This window comes from Scyliorhinus canicula, chromosome 2 (assembly GCF_902713615.1).
Source record: "Scyliorhinus canicula chromosome 2, sScyCan1.1, whole genome shotgun sequence".
NCBI classification, from domain to species: domain Eukaryota; kingdom Metazoa; phylum Chordata; class Chondrichthyes; order Carcharhiniformes; family Scyliorhinidae; genus Scyliorhinus; species Scyliorhinus canicula.
Window position 1 is genome coordinate 154,560,650 of NC_052147.1, and position 21,254 is coordinate 154,581,903.

The 21,254-nt window shown below is 52.7% G+C and overlaps 1 protein-coding gene across 2 annotated transcripts in view; it reads left to right on the plus strand.

Annotated features, from left to right (window-relative positions):
- The window catches only part of LOC119960260 (basic leucine zipper and W2 domain-containing protein 1), a 73,996-nt gene that overhangs the window by 37,149 nt on the left and 15,593 nt on the right, over positions 1-21,254 (plus strand). For both annotated transcript variants that reach the window (XM_038788009.1, XM_038788017.1), the window contains one exon: positions 15,784-15,930. In XM_038788009.1, the coding sequence (XP_038643937.1) occupies positions 15,784-15,930 (147 nt within the window). The remainder of the gene's footprint in view (positions 1-15,783; positions 15,931-21,254) is intronic.

A 21,254-nucleotide genomic window follows, 5' to 3' on the forward strand; every position in this document is an offset into this window, starting at 1 on the left:
CGAGGTGGAGATGGTTAGCAGTTTCAAATTCCTAGGGGTGCTCATCACCAAAAATCTGTCCTGGACCACTCACATCGACGCTATCACCAAGAAAGCACAACAGCGCCTATATTTCCTCAGGAAACTAAGGAAATTCGGCATGTCCACATTAACCCGTACCAACTTTTGCAGATGCACCATAGAAAGTATCCTATCGGGCTGCATCACAGCCTGGTATGGCAACTGCTCGGACCAGGACCGCAAGAAACTTCAGAGAGTCGTGAATACCGCCCAGTCCATCACACAAACCTGCCTCCCATCCATGCACTCCATCTACACCTCCCGCTGCCTGGGGAAAGCGGGCAGTATAATCAAGGATCCCTCCTGCCCGGCTTACTCACTTTTCCAACTTCTTCCATCGGGCAAGAGATACAGAAGTCAGAACACGCATGAACAGACTCAAAAACAGCTTCTTCCCCACCGTCACCAGACTCCTAAATAACAGCAACGGGGAGAGGGGGCACCCCTGCCTCGTCCCTCAGTGTAGCTTAGAGTACCCCGACCTCAGCCGGTTTGTGCACACACTCGCTACTGGCACTTGGTAGAGCAATCTCACCTAGTCGATGAAGCCCTCATCAAACCCAAGCCTTCCCAACGTCTCCCAAAGATACTCCCACTCCACACGATCAAAAGCCTTCTCCGCGTCCGTCGCAACCACCACCTCCGCCTCTCCTTCTGAGAGCATTATAATTACTTCAAAAGCCTCCGAACGTTAGCTTTGAGCTGTCTACCCTTAACGAATCCAGTTTGGTCCTCCCCTAACACCCCCGGGACACAGTCTTCTATCCTAGTGGCCAAAATCTTAGCCAGCAGCTTGGCATCTACATTCAAAAGCGAGATTGGCCTATATGACCCACGTTGCTCCGTGTCTTTTTCTCGTTTAAGGATGAGCGAAATCGAGGTCTGTGACATGGTTGGGGGGAGGAGTCCCCTCTCTTTAGTCTCATTAAAGGTCCTTATCAGCAGTGGGCACAACACCTCTGAGAACTTCTTATAAAATTCTACCTGGTAACCTTCCAGCCCCAGAGCCGTCGCCCCCAAATGATCAAGCCATGAGACTCTAGGTCTAGGCTCTTGCCTAACACCTGTCTCATAAAACCCACATCGTCCCAGTTTGGAGCGTATACGTTTACAAGCACCACCCGTACACCCTCCAGCTTCCCACTCGCCATAATATATCTACCCCCCTTATCTGCCACAATTCTTCCAGTCTCAAAGGCCACCCGCTTGCTGATCAATATCTCTACCCCCCTAGTCTTTGAGTCCAGCCCAGAGTGAAACACCTGACCACCCCACCCCTTTCTCAATCTCGTCTGATCAATAATCTTTAGATGTGTATCCTGAAGCATTGCTACGTCTGCCCTCAACTCCTTTAAATGCACGAAAACGCGAGCCCTTTTGACCAGCCCATTCAAACCCCTCCCATTCCACGTAACCAGCCTGGATGGGGGGCTACCACCACAACCCCTCCCCTGCTGACTAGCCATAACATTTTTTGGCCAGCCCAGAGGCCCCCCCGAGCTCCCCCACAAGCAGCAACCGACCCTGGCCTCCCTTTTGTTCCCCGATAATAGTTTCTCCCCCCCCCCCCCCCCCCCCCCCTCTGTCAGTGAAGCAGCCCCCCCCTCTCACACCAGCCCCCGAAACCTAATCCCCCTGGTCAAGCACCATCTTAGCACATGTGCACCCCCACCACACTTCTGACAGTCAGCTGACGCATGCTGACCCCGACAGCACCCCTTGGTGCCAAAAAGTCTGGCTCCCCTCGAACCCCTCTCCCGTCATGCGTAAACCATTTAAAAACATCGCAGTCCCCAGTAAGTAAACAACCTCAAGTAAAAGAAATTAACCTAAACCAATGCAGAAACAATCGCTTGAAACCAGACCCAAACTTCCACAGAATCGGGGCCCATCTCCGCATCCAATCTCTGCAAAAACAAAGCACCCTTCACCCCAGCCCAGTACTTAACCCAGAGCTCCATAAGGTCTTCTTTGAACCGATACAAGAATTACAAACCGCCACCACATAACTCCTTCAAGACTTGTGTCCTTTAACATGCTTCCAACTTCTTTTCCTTGATAAAAGACCATACATCGTCCGGTGCCTCAAAGTAAAAGAGCTGGTCTTCGTGCATAACCCACAACCGCGCTGGATACAGCATCCCGAATTTCACCCCCTTTTTGAAGAGGATCGTCTTCACCCGGTTAACCTCAGCACATCTCTTGGCCAACTCCGCTCCCAGGTCCTGGTAGATGCGCACCTCGCTGTTCTCCCATCTGCTGTTCACTCATTCCGCGGCCACCGCAAGACAAGTTCTTTATCCGAAAAACGGTGGAATCGCACCACCATGGCCCTCGGCGGGTTGTTCGCCTTAGGCTTCCTTGCGAGGGCTCAATGCGCTCTGTCCACTTCCAGGGGCCGAGAAAAGTACCCGGGCCCCATCAGTGTCTCCAGAATACTCGCCACAAATGCTCCCGCATTCGACCCCTCAGTTCCTTCGGGGAGGCCAATGATCCTTAAGTTCTGCCTCCTGGACCTGTTCTCCAGGTCCTCCAACTTCTGCATTGTCTTGTTGCGCTCATCCAACACCTCCACCTTGTGTTCCAGCACGGTTAGATCGTCCTGGCTGGACAACTTCAGCTCAATTTCTTGTATCGCTTTCCCTTGGGCAGCCTGGTTCAAAACCACTTGCTTGATTGCAGCCTTGATTGGGTCCAACGTTTCCTTTTTCAGCTCAGCGAAAACAGTCCTGAAAGAACTTCATCTGCTGCTCCTTAGACCTTTGAGCCACCTGCTCCCTGGTCCTGACCCTCCGCCAAGCTGCGCCACGATACCAGCTCCGACTGGTTCACTCTATCAGGGCTGAGTCTTTTCACACGGCCACTTCTAGTCCAATTAGCCATACGTCGGAGAGGGAATCCTTCTTAATATTATCCAATTCACCGATCTATTCCATAAAGTCTGAGAAAGGTCAGGGGAAAAAAGGTCCGAAAGTCCGTTTCAGGCGGGAGCTATTGAATGCGTGACCTACTCCTCCATGGTTGCCACCAGAAGTCCTCTCTACTTCCCTTTTTAAATAGTGGGTTACATTAGCTACCCTCCAATCTGGACTCTGGATTACATCCTTGGAAGGTGACCACCAATGCATCCACTATTTCCCGAGCCACTTGCTTAACTACTCTGGGATGTAGATGATCAGGCCCTGGGGATTTATCAGCCTTCGATCACATCAATTTCCCCAACACCTTTTCTCTACTAATACAAATTTCTTTCAGTTCCTCCCTCTCACTAAGCCCTGTATTCTCCAACATTTCTTGTATGTTATTTGTGTCTTCTTTTGTGAAGACAGACCCAAAGTATGTATTTAATTGCTCAGGCATTTCTTTGTTCCCATTATAAATTCTCCTGTTTCTGACTGCATTTGTCTTTACCCATCTATTTCTCTTCACATACCTATAGGAGCTTTTACAGTCTGTTTTTGTGTTCCCCACAGGCTTAAAGAACAATTTAAAAAGTTGATGTTTATTGAACTTGGCTTAATTAAATGGTGCATCATTTTAAACTACACTGGTCCCTCAGTGTAGTTTAAAATAACCCGACCCCGACCGGTTTGTACGCACCCTAGCTACTGGTGCCTGATAGAGCAACCGCACCCAGTCAATGAAGCCCACACCAAACCCAAACCACAGGTAATCCCACTCCACCTGATCAAAAGCCTTCTCCGAATCCATCACGACCACCACCTCCTTCTCCCCTCCTTCTGAGGGCATCATAATAACATTTAGAAGCCTTCGTACATTGGCCGTGAGTTGTTTGCCCTTTGCAAACCCTGTGTGGCCTTCCCCTATCACCCCCAGGACTCAATCCTCTTTCCTTGTGGCCAATATCTTCGCCAGTAGTTTGACGTCCACATTCGGTAGAGAAATTGGCCTGTATGACCCGCATTGCTCCAAACCTCCTTCCGTTTCAGGATCAATGTAATCAAGGCCTGCGACATTGTTGGGGGGAGGACTCCCTTCTCTCTTGCTTCATTAAATGTCCTCACCAGCAGTGGGCTCAATATCTCTGAAAACGTCTTGTAGAATTCCACCGGGTCGCCGTCAGGCCCCGGGGCCTTGCCCGACTGCATGTCCTCCAGCTCCTTGATTATTTCTTCAATTTCAATTGTGGCTCCCAGCCCTTCCATCACATTCTCATCTAGCCTCGGGAACCTCCACTGACCCAAGAACTGCCTCATCTCCTCCACCCGAACCGGGGGCTCCGACTCATATTTGCTGTAAAAGTCTTTGAACACCTCATTCACACCCACTGGATTCATGACCTTGATCCCATCTCTACTCTTTACTCTCCCTATCTCCCTGGCCGGCTCCCTTTTTCTAAGCTGGTGCCCTAACATTCTGCTTGTCCCCTAGTAGCGGTTCCTCTCCTGTCAGCAGAGCAGCTTTCCCCCCCTCCCCCCTGGTAACAGCACCAGAAACCCAAGCCCCCATATCAAGCTCCAGCTCATCACCTGCTCGCCCCCCCACTGTTATTCCGTGAGCCTGCTGACCTGATAGCTCCTGCCCATGGCTACAAACTGACTGTCTCCCCATTGTTCTCACCCCCCACTTGGACATACATATTCAAAGCATCACATTCCCCAGTAAACAAGCAAAAATAAACAGTGGGAAAGCACCACAGAATCCCCTCCCCCTCCATCCAGCTCCCAGTAAAACAGTTACATTTAGACCTCAAAACAGTGCCATATTGCACATAACACTACTTATTCAAACCAGCACAAAAGTGATTATCAACAAATCACCATTACAATACTCTCCCCAGTGCTCCAGTGTATAGTTCACATCCAGTCTTTTTTCCCTGATGAAAGTCAATGCATTGTCCGGTGTTTCAAAGTAGAATACCTGGTCCTCATATGTGATCCACAGATGCGCTGGATACAGCATCCCGAACTTCACCCCCTTCTTAAAGAGGGCCAATTTTGCCTGATTGGACCCAGCTCGCCTCTTGGCCAAATCCGCGCCCAGGTCTTGATAAATGTGCAGCTCACAATTCTCCCACCTGCTGCTCCGCTCTTTTTTGGCCCACCGCAGAATGTGTTCTGTATCCAGGAACCGGTGCACACGTACCACCATTGTCCTCGGCGGCTCGTTTGTTCGGGATTTCTTCGCGAGGGCTCTCTGCGCTCTATCCACTTCCAGGGGCCGAGGGAAAGCCTCAGCCCCCATCAACTTCTCCAACATGTGACTTCCGGTTGCGGCTATGCGGAGCTAAGCCGCACGTTCGGCAGCTCCCGCTATTTAGGGACTTTTGGGCCGTTTCGAGGGCCCCAAATGGCGCTGTTTCTACGCATCCCGGTGGGGGAAGGTGCCTGGAAGAACTTGCCCCACACTATATGGTGCTCACCCGGAGGGGGAAGAAGAAAAAGGCTGCAGTAACTCCCCCAAAAAAACGGGGGAAGAAAAACAAAATGGCGGCCGGCATTCCTGCTATTTAGGGACCTTTGGGCCGTTTTGAGGGCCCCAAACGGCGCTGTTTCTACGCATCCTGGTAGGGGAAGGTGCCTGGAAGAACTTGCCCCACATTATATGGTGAAAAAGGCTGCAGTAATGCCCCCAATAAAACGGGAGAAGAAAAACAAAATGGCGGCCGGCGCAACACCCGAGGACTGGTGGAAGTGGGCGCAGGAGCAACAGGCCTCGCTCCTACGTTGTTTTGCTGAGCTGAAGGCTGAACTGCTGGACTCCATGAATGCAACTACGACCAAGCTGCTTGGGACCCAGGCGGCACAGGAGGAGTCTATTCGGGAGTTGCAGCGGCAGGCCGTTGAAAGAGAGGAGGAGGCCGTGGTCCTCGTTGGGAAAGTGGAGTTGCACGAGACACTTCATAAAAAGTGGCAGGATGGGCAGCACGGTGGCCTAGTGGTTAGCACAACCGCCTCACGGCGCCGAGGTCCCAGGTTCGATCCCGGCTCTGGGTCACTGTCCATGTGGAGTTTGCACATTCTCCCCGTGTCTGCGTGGGTTTCGCCCCCACAACCCAAAAATGTGCAGAGTAGGTGGATTGGACACGCTAAATTGCCCCTTAATTGGAAAAAATAATTGGGTAATCTAAATGTATAAAAATAAAAATGGCAGGACCGCTTGGAGGAGCTGGACGTTCGCACGAGGCGAAAGAATCTGAGGATCCTGGGCCTGGTGGAGGGGCTGGAGGGGTCGGATTTCCCGGCGTATGTGACCACGATGTTGAGCTCGTTGATGGGAGCGGGGTCCTTCCATTTGCCCCTGGAGCTCGAGGGAGCGCACAGAGTGATGGCCAGGAGGCCCAAGGCAGGTGAGCCCCCGAGGGCGTTGCTGGTGCGGTTCCACCGATTCAGTGACCGGGAGTGTGTGCTGCGCTGGGCCAAGAAAGAGAGGAGCAGTAAATGGGAGAATTTGGTAGTGAGGATCTACCAGGACTGGAGTGCGGAGGTGGCTAAGCGGCGGGCCGGGTTCAACCGGACGAAGGCGGTGCTTCATGCTAAGCAGGTCAGGTTTGGAATGCTGCAGCCTGCGCGCCTGTAGGTGACATACAAGGACCGGCACCATTACTTCGAGTCCCCGGAGGAGGCGTGGGCCTTTGTACAGGCGGAGAAGCTGGACTCTAACTAGGGCCTGGGGACATACTTTGGCCGGCGTTGTTTCCGCTGTGGCTGTTTTGTTCCAACTGTTTCAACTTTTTCAACTTCGACATGTGTGTTATGTATGCTGGTTTTCTGTTTGCTCTGGTTACGGGTGGGTTTGTTTGTTGGAAATGGTTGTGGGTTAGGTGGGGAGTGTTGGGGATTTGTGTTCCATATGTTCTCTTCTGTACGGGGCTGGGGATTGAGGGGAAACTGAATTTTGGGGAACTGCGTCAGTAGGGTGGGGTGTGGCAGTGTGAAAGCGCGGGCTTTCCTCTGGTTTCCCGCGCTGCGGTGCAGGGGGGGTGGAGCTTGGGTTGCGGGGGGGCCTCTACAGGTCTTTTTCCCCGCGCTGCGGCAATGCCAAGGAGGTGTGGCAAGAGGGGGATGACCCCAAGCCGGGAGGGGATAGGTTTTGGCGGGAGCTGCCGGGGTCAGCAGAAGTCAGCTGACTCACGGAAGTACCATGGAAGGTGCGTCGCGGCTAGGAGGGGTCCTAGCCTGGGGGTGGGGGGGGATACCGGGTTGCTGCTGGAACGACTAGGAAGGAGCCGATGGGGATGGGGGTGGGGGGGGGGGAAGGTGCTATCGCCATGCGGAACGGGTCGAGCGGGGTGTGCTGGCCTGGGGCGAACATCTGCCGAGCTATGGCTAGTCGGCGGGGGAGGGGGGGCGGGTTGCCCTCTGATCCGGCTGATTACCTGGGACGTGAGGGGGCTGAACGGGCCGGTTAAGAGAACCAGGGTGTTCTCCCATCTAAGGGGGTTGAAGGCGGACGTGGCTATGCTCCAGGAGACCCACCTGAAGGTGGCGGACCAGGTCCGTCTGAGGAAGGGGTGGGTGGGGCAGGTTTATCATTCAGGATTGGACGCGAAGAACCGGGGGGGTGGCGATTCTAGTGGTAGGCTGCAGGGAGAGAAGGTGGTGCTGGTGAACGTATATGCCCCGAATTGGGATGATGCTGGCTTCATGAGGCAATTGTTGGGCCGCATCCCGGACCTGGAGGCAGGGGGCCTGATCATGGGGGGAGATTTTAACACAGTGCTGGATCCCACACAGGACTGGTCCAGTTCAAGGACTGGTAGGAGACCGGCGGAGGCCAAAGTGCTGAGGGGATACATGGACCAGATGGGAGGGGTGGATCCCTGGCGGTTTGGGAGACCGAGAGCGCGGGAGTATTCCTTTTTCTCTCTCATCCATAGGGTTTATTCCCGGATAGACTTTTTTGTCCTGAGCAGGGGATTGATCCCGAGGGTGCAGGATGCCGAGTATTCGGCCATAGCGATTTCTGGGTTGATCTGGAGATGGGGAGGCACGGGACCAGCGCCCGCTCTGGCGCCTGGATGTGGGGATGCTGGCGGAGGAGTAGGTGTGTAAGAGGGTTCGGAGAAGCATTGAGGGGTATCTGGATACCAATGATACGGGGGAGGTCCAGGTGAGGATGGTCTGGGAGGCTCTGAAAGCAGTGATCCGGGGGGAGCTGATCTCCATCCGGGCCCACAGGGAAAGGAGAGAGAGGGAGAGACTGGTGGGAGAGCTCCTGGAGGTGGACAGGAGATATGCGGAGGCACCGGAGGAAGGGTTGCTGGGAGAACGGCGCAGGTTGCAGGCCAATTTTGACTTGTTGACCACCAGAAAGGCGGAGACACAGTGGAGGAGGGCGCATGGCGCGGTATACGAGTATGGAGAGTAGGCGAGCAGGATGTTGGCGCATCAGCTCCGTAGGCGAGATGCGGCTAGCGAAATTGGTGGAGTGAAGGATGGGGGTGGAAATGTAGTGCAGAAGGGGACAGAAGTAAACGGGGTCTTTAGGGACTTTTACGAGGGATTGTACCGGTCGGAACCTTTGAGGGGGAGAGAGGGGATGGAGAGCTTCATGAACAGGCTATGTTTCCCAAGGGTTCAAGAGAGGCTGGTAGAGGGGCTGGGGGCGCCGATAGAGTTGGAGGAGCTAGTCAGGGGGATAGGGCAAATGCAGTCAGGTAAGGCCCCGGAGCCGGATGGGTTCCCGGCAGAACTTTACAAAAAATATGCGGACCTGGTGGGTCCCCTGCTGGTGCGAACTTTCAATGAGGCGTGGGAGGGGGGGGGGCTTTGCCCCTGACGATGTCGTGGGCACTGATCTCTTTGATCCTAAAACGGGATAAGGACCCCTTGCAGTGCGGATCATATAGGCCTATCTCGCTCCTTAACGTAGACACTAAGTTGCTGGCGAAGATCCTGGCTACCAGGATAGAGGATTGTGTGCCAGAGGTAATTCATGAAGATCAGACAGGATTTTTCCAGGGGCGGCAGCTCAACACGAATGTGCGGAGACTGCTCAATGTTATCATGATGCCGGCAGTGGAGGGGGAGGCGGAGATAGTGGTGGCGCTGGACGCAGAGAAAGCGTTTGATAGAGTTGAGTGGGGGTACCTGTGGGAGGTGCTGGAGAGGTTTGGATTTGGGGAGGGATTCATCAAATGGGTGAGGCTGCTTTACGCGGCGCCGATGGCGAGTGTAGTCACAAATGGAAGGAGATCGGAGTATTTTAGGCTCTACCGTGGGACCAGGCAGGGGTGTCCCCTGTCCCCCCTGCTCTTTGCACTGGCGATTGAACCGCTGGCCATGGCGTTGAGGGAGTCAGGGAAGTGGAGGGGTCTGGTGCGGGGTGGGGAGGAGCACCGGGTATCGCTGTATGCGGACGACCTGCTGTTATATGTGGCGGACCCAGAGGGGGGAATGCCGGTGGTGATGGAGCCGTTAGCGGAATTTGGGGGCTTCTCGGGCTATAAGCTGAACTTAGGAAAGAGCGAGGTATTTGTAGTGCACCCGGGAGATCAGGAGGAGGGAATTGGGAGGCTCCCCTTCAGGAGGGCAGTGAAGAGTTTCAGGTACCTGAGGGTGCAGGTGGCCAGGAGTTGGGGGGGCTCTTCATAAGCTTAACTTCACCAGACTAGTGGAACAGATGGAGGAGGAATTTAAAAGGTGGGACATGGTGCCGCTATCGCTGGTGGGCAGAGTGCAATCCGTCAAAATGACGGTTCTCCCGAGGTTCTTGTTCCTCTTCCAGTGCTTGCCCATCTTCATCCCTAGGGCCTTTTTTAAAAGGGTGACCAGCAGCATCATGGGATTTGTTTGGGCGCATGGCACCCCAAGGGTGAAGAGGGTCTTGGAGCGGAGTAGAGATGGGGGGGGGGGCTGGCGTTGCCCAACCTCTCGGGGTACTACTGGGCGGCCAATGTGTCGATGGTGCATAAGTGGGTGATGGAGGGGGAGGGGGCAGCATGGAAACGGATGGAGAGAGCGTCCTGTGGGGATACAAGCCTGGGGGCCCTGGTAACGGCGCCGTGGCCGCTCCCTCCCACGAGGTATACCACGAGTCCAGTGGTGGCGGCTACCCTCAAGATTTGGGGGCAGTGAAGGCGACATAGGGGAGAAGTGGGGGGCTCGATGGAGGCTCCGTTAAGGGGGAACCATAGGTTCGTCCCGGGGAACATGGATGGGGGATTTCGGGGATGGTATAGAGCGGGCATTAGACAGCTGAGGGACCTGTTTATCGACGGAAGGTTTGCGAGCCTGGGGGAGTTGGAGGATAAATTTGGGCTCCCGCCGGGAAACCTGTTTAGATATCTGCAGGTAAAGGCATTTGCTAGACGGCAGGTGGAGGGATTCCCTGCGCTCCCCGCGAGGGGGGTGAGTGACAGGGTGCTCTTGGGGGTCTGGGTCGGGGAGGGGAAGATATCCGATATCTACAAGCTTATGCAGGAGGTGGAAGAGGCGTCAGTAGAGGAGCTGAAAACGAAGTGGGAGGGGGAACTGGGGGAACAGATCGAAGACGGGACATGGGCTGATGCCCTGGAGAGGGTAAATTCTTCCTCCTCCTGTGCGCGGCTTAGCCTCATCCAATTCAAGGTGCTGCATAGGGCCTACATGACTGGGACGAGGATGAGTAGGTTCTTTGGGGGTGAAGATCGGTGTGTCAGGTGCTGGGGGAGTCCAGCGAACCATGCCCATATGTTCTGGGCATGCCCGGCATTGGAGGAGTTCTGGAAGGGGGTGGCGAGGACGGTGTCAAGGGTGGTGGGATCCAGGGTCAAGCCAGGATGGAGACTCGTGATCTTTGGGGTTGGGGGTAGAGCCGGGAGTGCAGGAGGCGAAAGAGGCCGGTGTGCTGGCCTTTGCGTCCCTAGTAGCCCGGCGAAGGATTTTGCTACAGTGGAAGGACGCGAGGCCCCCAAGCGTGGAGACCTGGATCAGTGACATGGCGGGCTTCATTAAGCTTGAGAAGGTTAAATTCGCCCTGAGAGGATCGGTGCAAGGGTTCTTTAAACGGTCATGATGTGGAGATGCCGGCGTTGGACTGGGGTGAGCACAGTAAGAAGTCTTACAACACCAGGTTAAAGTCCAACAGGTTTGTTTCAAACACGAGCTTTCGGAGCACGGCTCCTTCTTCACCTGAAGAAGGAGCCGTGCTCCGAAAGCTCGTGTTTGAAACAAACCTGTTGGACTTTAACCTGGTGTTGTAAGACTTCTTACTGTCTTTAAACGGTGGCAACCTTTCCTCGACTTTCTGGCTCAACGATAGGGCGATAGGGTACTGGGACAGTAGCAGCAGGGGGGGGTGGGGGGGGGGGGGGGGGGGGGGGGGGGGGCTGGGGGGGGGGGTGATTATGTGTGCTTATTTTATTTAAATTTGATTTATGTAATTTTAATTTATGGTTATGTTCTCTTGTTGGGGGGGGTGGTGGGGGGAGTGTGATACATGTGATGTTATGGTATGGGGGTAATTGTGGGTGTTATGGGGCTGTTAGTTGCATATTACTGCTTGTTGCTATACTTGTTGTTATATTTTTATATTTTCTGTAAAAAATTCCAATGAAAATTATTTTTAAAAAAAAACTTCTCCAACATGTTCGTCACATAGGCCCTCGTATCCAATCACTCACTGCCCTCAGGGATTCTCAGGTTCTGCCTCCTGGATCTGTTCTCCAAGTCCTCCAGCTTCTCCTGCATTCTTTTCTGGCGGTCATTCATCATTTCCACCTTGGTCTCCAACCTGTTTATATATTCCTTGTGCTTGGACACCTTTTTCTTCACCTGGATCGCATGTCCGTGGATTTCTTGATTCTGCACCACCTGATCGATTGGGTCCAGCGTGTCCTTAAGCTTGGCGAAGCATTCTTCAAAAAACTTCACGGTTGCTCCGTCAACTACTGTGCCATCTCCCCGCGGCCCTGCTTCTCCGCCATGTTTTCCCGCGTTGCTGGCTCTGCTCGCGTTGTTCTTGTAAAACTTTGTCTTCTCACATGGCCATTTCTGGTCCAATTCTCCATGCACTGGAGGGGGACTTCTCACCGACTCACTCTCCACCGATTCATCCATTAAAATCTGGGGGAGGGGAAAGGGGAGAAAAAGGTTCAAACGTCCGTCACAGGCAGGAGCTATAATTTGTGCGACCTACACCTCCATGGGTGCCACCGGAAGACTTAGCTACACTTTCTTATTGCAGTGAGTTGCTTCCTGAGGTTCTGGGGATCCATTTGTTCAATTTTTGGCATTTGCTTACTGTAGGTTTCAAGAACAAGCAACTATTTGGAAAACGTGGCATGGTTCATATACTTTCTCTCAAAGTAACATCTGGCACAGTCGGAGTGCCATGATGTTGATTGGTCAGCTTCTTTACACACTACTATGCTGTATAATCTTTGGCTTCCACTGTGCAGGTAGTCTCCTAGTATGTTTCTCATTCGCAGCAGCAAATTTGTGAAAACAGAACACTTCAAATGCCTGAGTAACAGTGCATCAACTTCTGAAATGCTGGCTAACTCAAACTTTACTCTGAACTGATGATCTGCTAAATATCGCAAATGCAATTTATACTAGTGTTTCAAATATTATCGATTTCCAGATCTTCTGTCTGGTTAACGGTGTTTAAGACTGGATGTTGCATTTAATGAGCTGAGCAGCTAAATCCTCATGTTCTTGACCAGATCAATAGAGAATTGTTTAATTTAAAATCTGATGTCCTGAGAATTGCATGCAATTAACTAGGTGATGTCAGTAAACACTACCTTGTGGGTGATGACTGGGTAATGTCAGTAAACACGGTCTTGTGGGTGGTGACTGGGTAATGTCAGCAAGCCAGACTTGTGGGTGATGACTGGATAATGTCAGTAAAGACAGCCTTGTGGCTGACATAGTTCTGCTGTCAATGCTAGGTGCTAAAATGTTAACTCTACATAATTATGTCAATGCTCCTGCCAACTATCAGCGTATGAACTTGGGAGATTGTGTACAGCTGATAATGTGCTGTTCAGGATTGCAACGTTAATAGAGTGCACAAATTCAAAGGCTATCATTCTTTCCCAACATATTTTGCGACATGGCTGTTAATTAACTACACCTACAATAAAGGAATTGGTAGGCTCCTGCTTAGGCGGGCAGGGGAGAGCTTTAGGTACCTTGGGGTGCAAGTGGCCAGGGACTGGGGGACTCTCCACAAGCATAACTTTACCAGACTGGTAGATCAGATGGAGGAGGAGTTCAGGAGGTGGGACATGCTGCCATTGTCGTTGGCAGGGAGGGTGCAGTCCGTCAAAATGATAGCGCTTCCGAGGTTCTTGTTCCTTTTTCAGTGCCTGCCCATATTTATCCCCAGGGCCTTCTTTAGGAGAGTGACCGGCAGTATTCTGAGCTTTGTGTGGGCACATGGGACTCAGAGAGTGAGGAGGGTGTTCCTGGAGCGAGGAAGGGATAGAGGCAGGCTGGCGCTGCCCAACCTTCTGGGGTACTACTGGGCAGCCAATGTGTCAATGATGCGTAAATGGGTGATGGAGGGGGGAGGGGCGGCGTGGAAAAGAATGGAGATGGCGTCGTGTAGAGGTACGAGCCTGGGTGCCATGGTAACGGCACCGTTGCAGCTGTCCCCTAAGAGGTTTACCGCGAGGCCGGTGGTGGCGGCGACCCTAAGAATCTGGGGACAGTGGAGACGGCATCGGGGGGAAACAGGGGGCTCGATGGAGGCTCCACTGGGTGGCAACCATCGGTTCATCCCGGGGAACACGGATGGGGGATTCAGGGGGTGGCAAAGGGCGGGCATCAGCAAATTGAGGGACCTGTTTATTGGCGGGAGGTTTGCGGGCCTGGGGGAACTGGAAGATAAATTTGGCCTTCCCCAAGGGAACATGTTCAGATACTTGCAGGTAAAGGCGTTTGCTAGGCGACAGGTAGAGGGATTCCCTTTGCTGCCCTCGCAGGGGACGATGGACAGAGTGCTTTCGGGGGTGTGGGTAGGAGAGGGGAAGGTGTCTGACATCTATAAGGTAATGCAGGAGGTGGAGGAGTCGTCAGTGGAGGAGCTGAAGGCTAAATGGGAGGAGGAACTCGGGGAGCAGATAGAGGACGGGACTTGGGCGGAGGCCTTGGAGAGAGTCAACTCTTCCTCCTCATGTGCGAGGCTTAGTCTCATCCAATTTAAGGTGCTGCACCGGGCCCACATGTCCGCGACTAGGATGAGTAGGTTCTTTGGGGGTGAGGACAGGTGCACCTGATGTTCGGGGAGTCCTGCGAACCACGCCCATATGTTCTGGGCATGCCCAGCACTGGAAGAATTCTGGAAGGGGGTGGCGGGGACGGTGTCGAGGGTGGTTGGATCCAGGGTCAAACCAGGGTGGGGACTCGCGATTTTTGGAGTTGCGGTAGAGCCGGGAGTGCAGGAGGCGAAAGAGGCCCATGTCCTGGCCTTTGCGTCCCTAGTAGCCCGTCGAAGGATTCTGTTACAATGGAAGGATGCAAGGCCCCCAAGCGTGGAGACCTGGATCAGTGACATGGCGAGATTTATAAAATTGGAAAAGGTCAAATTTGCCCTGAGAGGATCAATACAAGGGTTCTATAAACGATGGCAGCCTTTTCTGGACTTCCTGGCTCAGAGATGGGTAACTTGGTCAATAGCAGCAGCAACCCGGGGGGAGGGGTGCATTATTGTAGTGTTTATTCTGTAACTTTATAGTGTGTTAATTTGCGTTGTTGTTAAAATGCTGGGTTGTTCATGGGGATGGGGCGAATGTATATGATTGTTAATATTATTATTATTTTCGGTATTTTACTAAGGTGCGTCAATGTTGTATAAAATCAAAACTTTTCAATAAAAATTATTTTTAAAAAAAAACTACACCTACAATATGAATGCAACATTTTTTTAATAACAGGAAGTACATTATAAAAATGATTCTTGTGTTGCCCAATTCGCAATATAGATCTGTTGATTGTAGACTCAGCAAATAAGTATTAAATTCCAATGCTATGTTTCTGTTTGCATTCGGTTTTAGCTGCATCAGCTTTTAGCTTTTTTTAAATTAAATGACCGTTCAGTGCAAATCAGTCCATTTTTAAAGTAATTTGCAAGCTCTTTATTTAACTTGGTTTCGGAACACAATTTACACACAGCCCCGCAACTCGTAAATACTGATAAATGTTTCCCAGTTTTGTAATACCCCTACCAGAGACCTCAGTTGTTTTCTCATGTCCCAAAACCACTCTAAATGTTGAACACAGTTTTCAGCCACTTCTTGACTGCCTCAATTACTTCCTTTTATGGTTTCAGCTTCACCCTGTTTGTTCAAAGTTCTCATCATGGCAATTCTGTAAATGTCCAATGGTGTTTAAGTTGTGTTGGTTTGGCCAGTAACAAATGCAAAAGCTAAATCCCTGGGGTTGTATTCAACGTATAAATTTATTGCAATGCATTTTATATCAGTGGCCATAGGAGCTCAGCTTGGGGGGGAACATTGGCATTGATGCATAAATCGGCAAGAAGGTTTAAATTTCTATATTATGGGCCGTTTTTAAAAATAGCAAGCTGTGAGCCGATAAAATTAATTTGAAAGGAGTCACTTTTTAAAACATTGAACAGTTGCCCTGTTTCATAGCATGTTGCTTAGTCACAAAGATTCAATAAATATCATCGTGGAATAGAAGGATATACTGCAGTGACCATGTTAGAGTTGGATAAAATCTGATTGGATGGATGAGTTTGGATGAAAATTAAACAGTGTTTGGGGGAAGTGTGAAATGAGAAAATTAATTCCCTAATTTTATTTGACAGATTATCACATATGCCAAAGAAGAGATGAAGAAAAATAGCATCTCTGAACAGACAATGATAAGCATTGTCTGGAGCTGTGTAATGGGTGCAGTGGAATGGAACAAGAAGGAGGAATTGCTAACAGAACAAGCCATTAAGCACTTAAAGGTAAGTTTCTGTTACTTCAGCATTTTAGATGGTGCTTGCCTAAAGTTTTATTTTTATGGTGTCTTCGGAAACGTCTTCTCATGGGATTTCCTCATACATTTTTTTTTAAACAAACATTTTATCAAGGCATTTATGGTTTTACAACATCAAAATATGTAAATACAAATGTAAACAAGGAGGCTTCCGGTTGCGGCTATGCGGAGCTAAGCCGCACGTTCGGCAGCTCCCGCTACTTAAGGACTTTTGGGCCGATTTGAGGGCCCCAAACGGCGCTGTCTCGACAAATCCCGGTGGGGGAAGGTGTCTAGAGGAGCATTCCCCATAATCTATGGTGCTCACCCGGAGTGGGGCAAAGGAAAAAGCTGCAGCAGCTCCCCAAGAAAAGCGGGGGAAGAAGGACAAAATGGCGGCCGGCGGAACACCCGAGGACTGGTGGAAGTGGGCGCAGGAGCAGCAAGCTTCTCTTCTGCGCTGTTTTGCGGAGCTGAAGGCTGAGTTGCTGGACTCCCGGAATGCAGCTACCAACAGGCTGCTTGAGACCCAGGCGGCCCAGGAGGTGTCCATTCGGGAGTTGCAGCAGCAGGCCGCTGAGCGGGAGGAGGAGGCCGTGGTCCTCGTGGGGAAAGTGGAGTTGCACGAGGCACTTCACAAAAAGTGGCAAGACCGCTTGGAGGAGCTGGACGTTTGCACGAGGCAAAGGAATTTAAGGATCCTGGGCCTGGCGGAGGGGCTGGAGGGGTCGGATCTCCCGTCGTATGTGACCATGATGTTGAGCTCGTTGATGGGAGCGGGGTCCTTCCATTTGCCCCTGGCGCTTGAGGGAGCTCACAGAGTGATGGCCAGGAGGCCCACGGCAAATGAACCCCCGCGGGCGGTGCCTGTGCGGTTCCATCGATTCAGCGACCGGGAGTGTGTGCTGCGCTGGGCCAAGAAAGAGAGGAGTAGCAAGTGGGAGAATTCGGTAGTGCAAACCTACCAGGATTGGAGTGCGGAGGTGGCTAAGCGGCGGGCCGGGTTCAACCGGACGAAGGCGGTGCTGCATGCCAGGCGGGTCAGATTTGGAATGCTTTAGCCTGTGCGCCTGTGGGTGACATACAAGGACCGGCACCACTACTTCGAGTCCCCGGAGGAGGCGTGGGCCTTTGTACAGGCGGAGAAGCTGGACTCGAACTAGGGTCTGGGGACACACTATGGCCGTTGTTGTTTTTCGCTGTTGTTGTTCTGCAATTTTGACACGTGTTTTTTTTATGCTGGTTTTCCTTTTGCTCTGTTTCCGGGTGGGTCTGTCTGTTGGGTATGGTTGTGGGGAATGTTGTGGGTTTGTGTTTTCTCTTCTGTATGGGGCTGGGGGTTGGGGTGAAACTGGATTTTGGGGAGCTGCGTCAGAAGGGTGGGGTGTGGCAGTATGAAAGCGTGGGCTTTCCTCTGGTTTCCCGCGCTGTGGGGAAGGGGGGGCGGAGCTGGCGGTGGGGGCATGGCCTCTACAGGTTTTCTTTCCCGCGCTGAAGCGGTGCCAAGGAGGTGTGGCAAGAAGGGGATGACCCCATGCCGGGAGGGGATGGGCTTTGGCGGGAACTGCCGGGGTCAGCAGAAGTCAGCTGGCTCACGGAAGTACCATGGAGGGTGCGTCACGGCTAGGAGGGGTCCTAGCCTGGGGGGGGGGGGGAGGAGAATGGTCTGGGAGGCCCTGAAAGCAGTGATCCGGGGGGAGCTGATCTCCATCCGGGCCCATAGGGAAAGGAGGGAGAGACTGGTGGGGGAGCTCCTGGATGTGGACAGGAGATACGCGGAGGCACCGGAGGAGGGGTTGCTGGGGGAACGGCGTAGTTTGCAGGCCAAATTTGACTTGTTGACCACCAGAAAGGCGGAGACACAGTGGAGGAAGGCGCAGGGCGCGGTATATGGGTATGGGGAGAAGGCGAGCAGGATGTTGGCGCATCAGCTCCGTAGGCGGGATACGGCTAGGGAAATTGGTGGAGTGACGGATAGGGGTGGGAATGTAGTGCAGAAGGGGGCAGAAGTAAATGGGGTCTTTAGGGACTTCTACGAGGAACTGTACCGGTCGGAACCTCCGATGGGGAGAGGGGGATGGATAGCTTCATGAACAGGCTGTTTCCCAAAGGTTCAAGATGAGCTGGTAGAGGGGCTGGGGGCGCCGATAGAGTTGGAGGAGCTAGTCAGGGGGATTGGACAAATGCAGTCAGGTAAGGCGCCGGGGCCGGATGGGTTCCCGGTGGAATTTTATAAAAAGTATGCGGATCTGGTGGGCCCCCTATTGGTGCGAGCTTTCAATGAGGCATGGGAGGGGGGGGCTTTGCCCCCGACGATGTCGAGGGCACTGATCTCTCTGATCCTGAAGCGGGATAAGGACCCCTTGCAGTGTGTATCATGCAGGCCTATCTCGCTCTTCAATGTTGACGCTAAGTTGCTGGCGAAGATCCTGGCCACCAGGATAGAGGACTGTGTGCCAGGGGTGATACACTAGGATCAGACAGGATTTGTCAAGGGACGACAGCTCAACACGAATGTGCGGAGATTGCTAAATGTTATTATGATGCCGGCAGTGGAGGGGGAGGCGGAGATAGTCTGCTGGATGCAGAGAAAATGTTTGATAGAGTTGAGTGGGGGTACCTGTGGGAGGTGCTGGTTCGGATTTGGGGAGGGATTCATCAAATGGGTGAGGCTGCTCTACGCGGCCCCGATGGCGAGTGTAGTTACTAATGGAAGGAGATCGGAGTACTTTAGGCTCTACCGTGGGACCAGGCAGGGGTGCCCCCTGTCCTCCTTGCTCTTTGCATTGGCGATTGAACCTCTGGCTATGGCGTTGAGGGAGTCAGGGAGATGGAGGGGTCTGGTGCGGGGTGGGGAGGAACATCGGGTATCGCTGTATGCGGCGGACCCAGAAGGGGGAATGCCAGGGGTGATGGAGCTGTTAGCGGAATTTGGGGGCTTCTCGGGCTATAAGTTAAATTTAGGCAAGAGCAAGGTATTTGTAGTACACCCGGGTGATCAGGAGGAGGGAATTGGGAGGCTCCCGTTTAAGAGGGCAGTGAAAAGTTTCAGATACCTGGGGGTGCAGGTGGCCAGGAGTTGGGGGACTCTCCATAAGCTTAATTTTACCAGGCTGTGGAGCAGATGGAGGAGGAATTTAAACGGTGGGACATGGTGCTGCTATCGTTGGCGGGTAGAGTGCAGTCCGTCAAAATGACGGTTCTCCTGAGGTTCTTGTTCCTCTTCCAGTGTCTGCCCATCTTTATCCCTAGGGCCTTTTTTAGAAGGGTGACTAGCAGCATCATGAGCTTTGTTTGGGCGCATGGGACCCCGAAGGTGAAGAGGGTCGTCTTGGAGCGGGGTAGAGATGGGGGGGGGGGGGGGGGGGGGGGGGGGGGCTGGCGTTACCCAATCTCTCGGGGTATTATTGGGCGGCCAATGTGTCGATGGTGCGCAAGTGGGTGATGGAGGGGGAGGGGGCAGCATGGAAACGGATGGAGAGGGCGTCCTGTGGAGATACAAGCCTGGGGGCCCTGGTAACGGCGCCGTGGCCGGTCCCTCCCACGAGGTATACCACGAGCCCAGTGGTGGCGGCTACCCTCAAGATTTTGGGGCAGTGGAGGCGACATAGGGGAGAAGTGGGGGGCTCGTAGAGGCTCCGTTAAGGGGGAACCATCGGTTCGTCCCAGGGAACATTGATGGGGGATTTCAGGGTTGGCACAGAGCGGGCATCAGACAGCTGAGGGACCTGTTTATTGACGGAAGGTTTGCGAGCCTGGGGGAGTTGGAGGAGAAATTTGGGCTCCCCCGGGGAACATGTTCAGCTATCTGCAGGTAAAGGCGTTTGCTAGACGGCAGGTGGAGGGATTCCCTTCGCTTCCCGCGAGGGAGGTGAGTGACAGGGTGCTTTCGGGGGTCTGGGTCGGAGAGGGGAAGATATCTGATATCTACAAGGTTATGCAGGAGATGGAGGAGGCGTCAGTCGAGGAGCTGAAAGCTAAGTGGGAGGTGGATCTGGGGGAACAGATCGAAGACGGGACATGGGCTGATGCCCTGGAGAGGGTTAATTCTTCCTCATGTGCGCGGCTTAGCCTCATCCAATTCAAGGTGCTGCACCGGGCCCACATGTCCAGGTCTAGGATGAGTAGGTTCTTTGGGGGTGAGGACAGGTGTGTCAGGTGTTCGGGGAGTTCAGCGAACCATGCCCATATGTTCTGGGCATGCCTGGCACTGGAGGAGTTCTGGTAGGGGGTGGCGAGGACGGTGTCAAGGGTGGTGGGATCCAGGGTCAAGCCAGGATGGGGACTCGCGATTTTTGGGGTTGGGGTGGAGCCGGGAGTGCAGGAGGCGAAAGAGGCCGGTGTGCTGGCCTTTGCGTCCCTAGTAGCCCGACGAAGGATCTTGCTACAATGGAAGGATGCGAGGCCCCCAAGCGTGGAGACCTGGATCAATGACATGGCGGGATTTATCAAACTGGAGAAGGTCAAATTTGCCCTGAGAGGATCGGTACAAGGGTTCTTTAGGCAGTGGCAACCTTTCCTCGACTTTCTGGCTCAACGATAGGGTACTGGTACAGCAGCAGCAGCAACCCGGGGGGAAGGGGGAGGGTACGATGACTATGTTTGTCTATTTAACTTTAATTTATTCTTAAGTTTTTTTTTGTTGTTCATTGGGGTGGGGGGGGTGGGGGGGGATGTGATACATGCGCTGATACGGTCTGGGGGGCGTTACAGTTATTATGGGGTTATTTTGTTGTATTTCATTGTTATATTTTCTGTAAAAAATTCCAATAAAAATTATTTAAAAAAAAAACAAATGTAAACAAGATTCAGTATGTAAAGCACACCTCCATCTCTCACTAAGCTAGACAAAAAATAGCCTAACTCTTCCCCTCCCCCCTTATTGAATCTGCTAACAGTTTTGTTTTTCCCGAAGAAGTCGAGAAACGACTGCCACCTCCGAATGAACCCGAACATTGATCCTCTCAGGGCGAACTACATTTTCTCAAGCCTGAGAAACCCAGCCTTATCGCTAACCCATAGCCCTGATTTTTGGAGGCTTCGAGTCCTCAACACGAGTAAGATTCGGCTCCGGGCTACCAAGGAGGCAAAGGCCAAAATGTCAGCGGGACTCGGCGCCACCCTCGTTTTTAGTACCGTGGACACGACATCCGCAAATCCCTGCCAGAATCCCCTGAGCTTTGGACATGCCCAAAACATGTGGACATGATTTGAGGTTCCACCTCGCACACCTGTCCTCCACCCCAAAAAACCTGCTCATCCAGGCAACCGTCATGTGTGCCCGGTGAACCACCTTGAATTGGATCAGGCTGA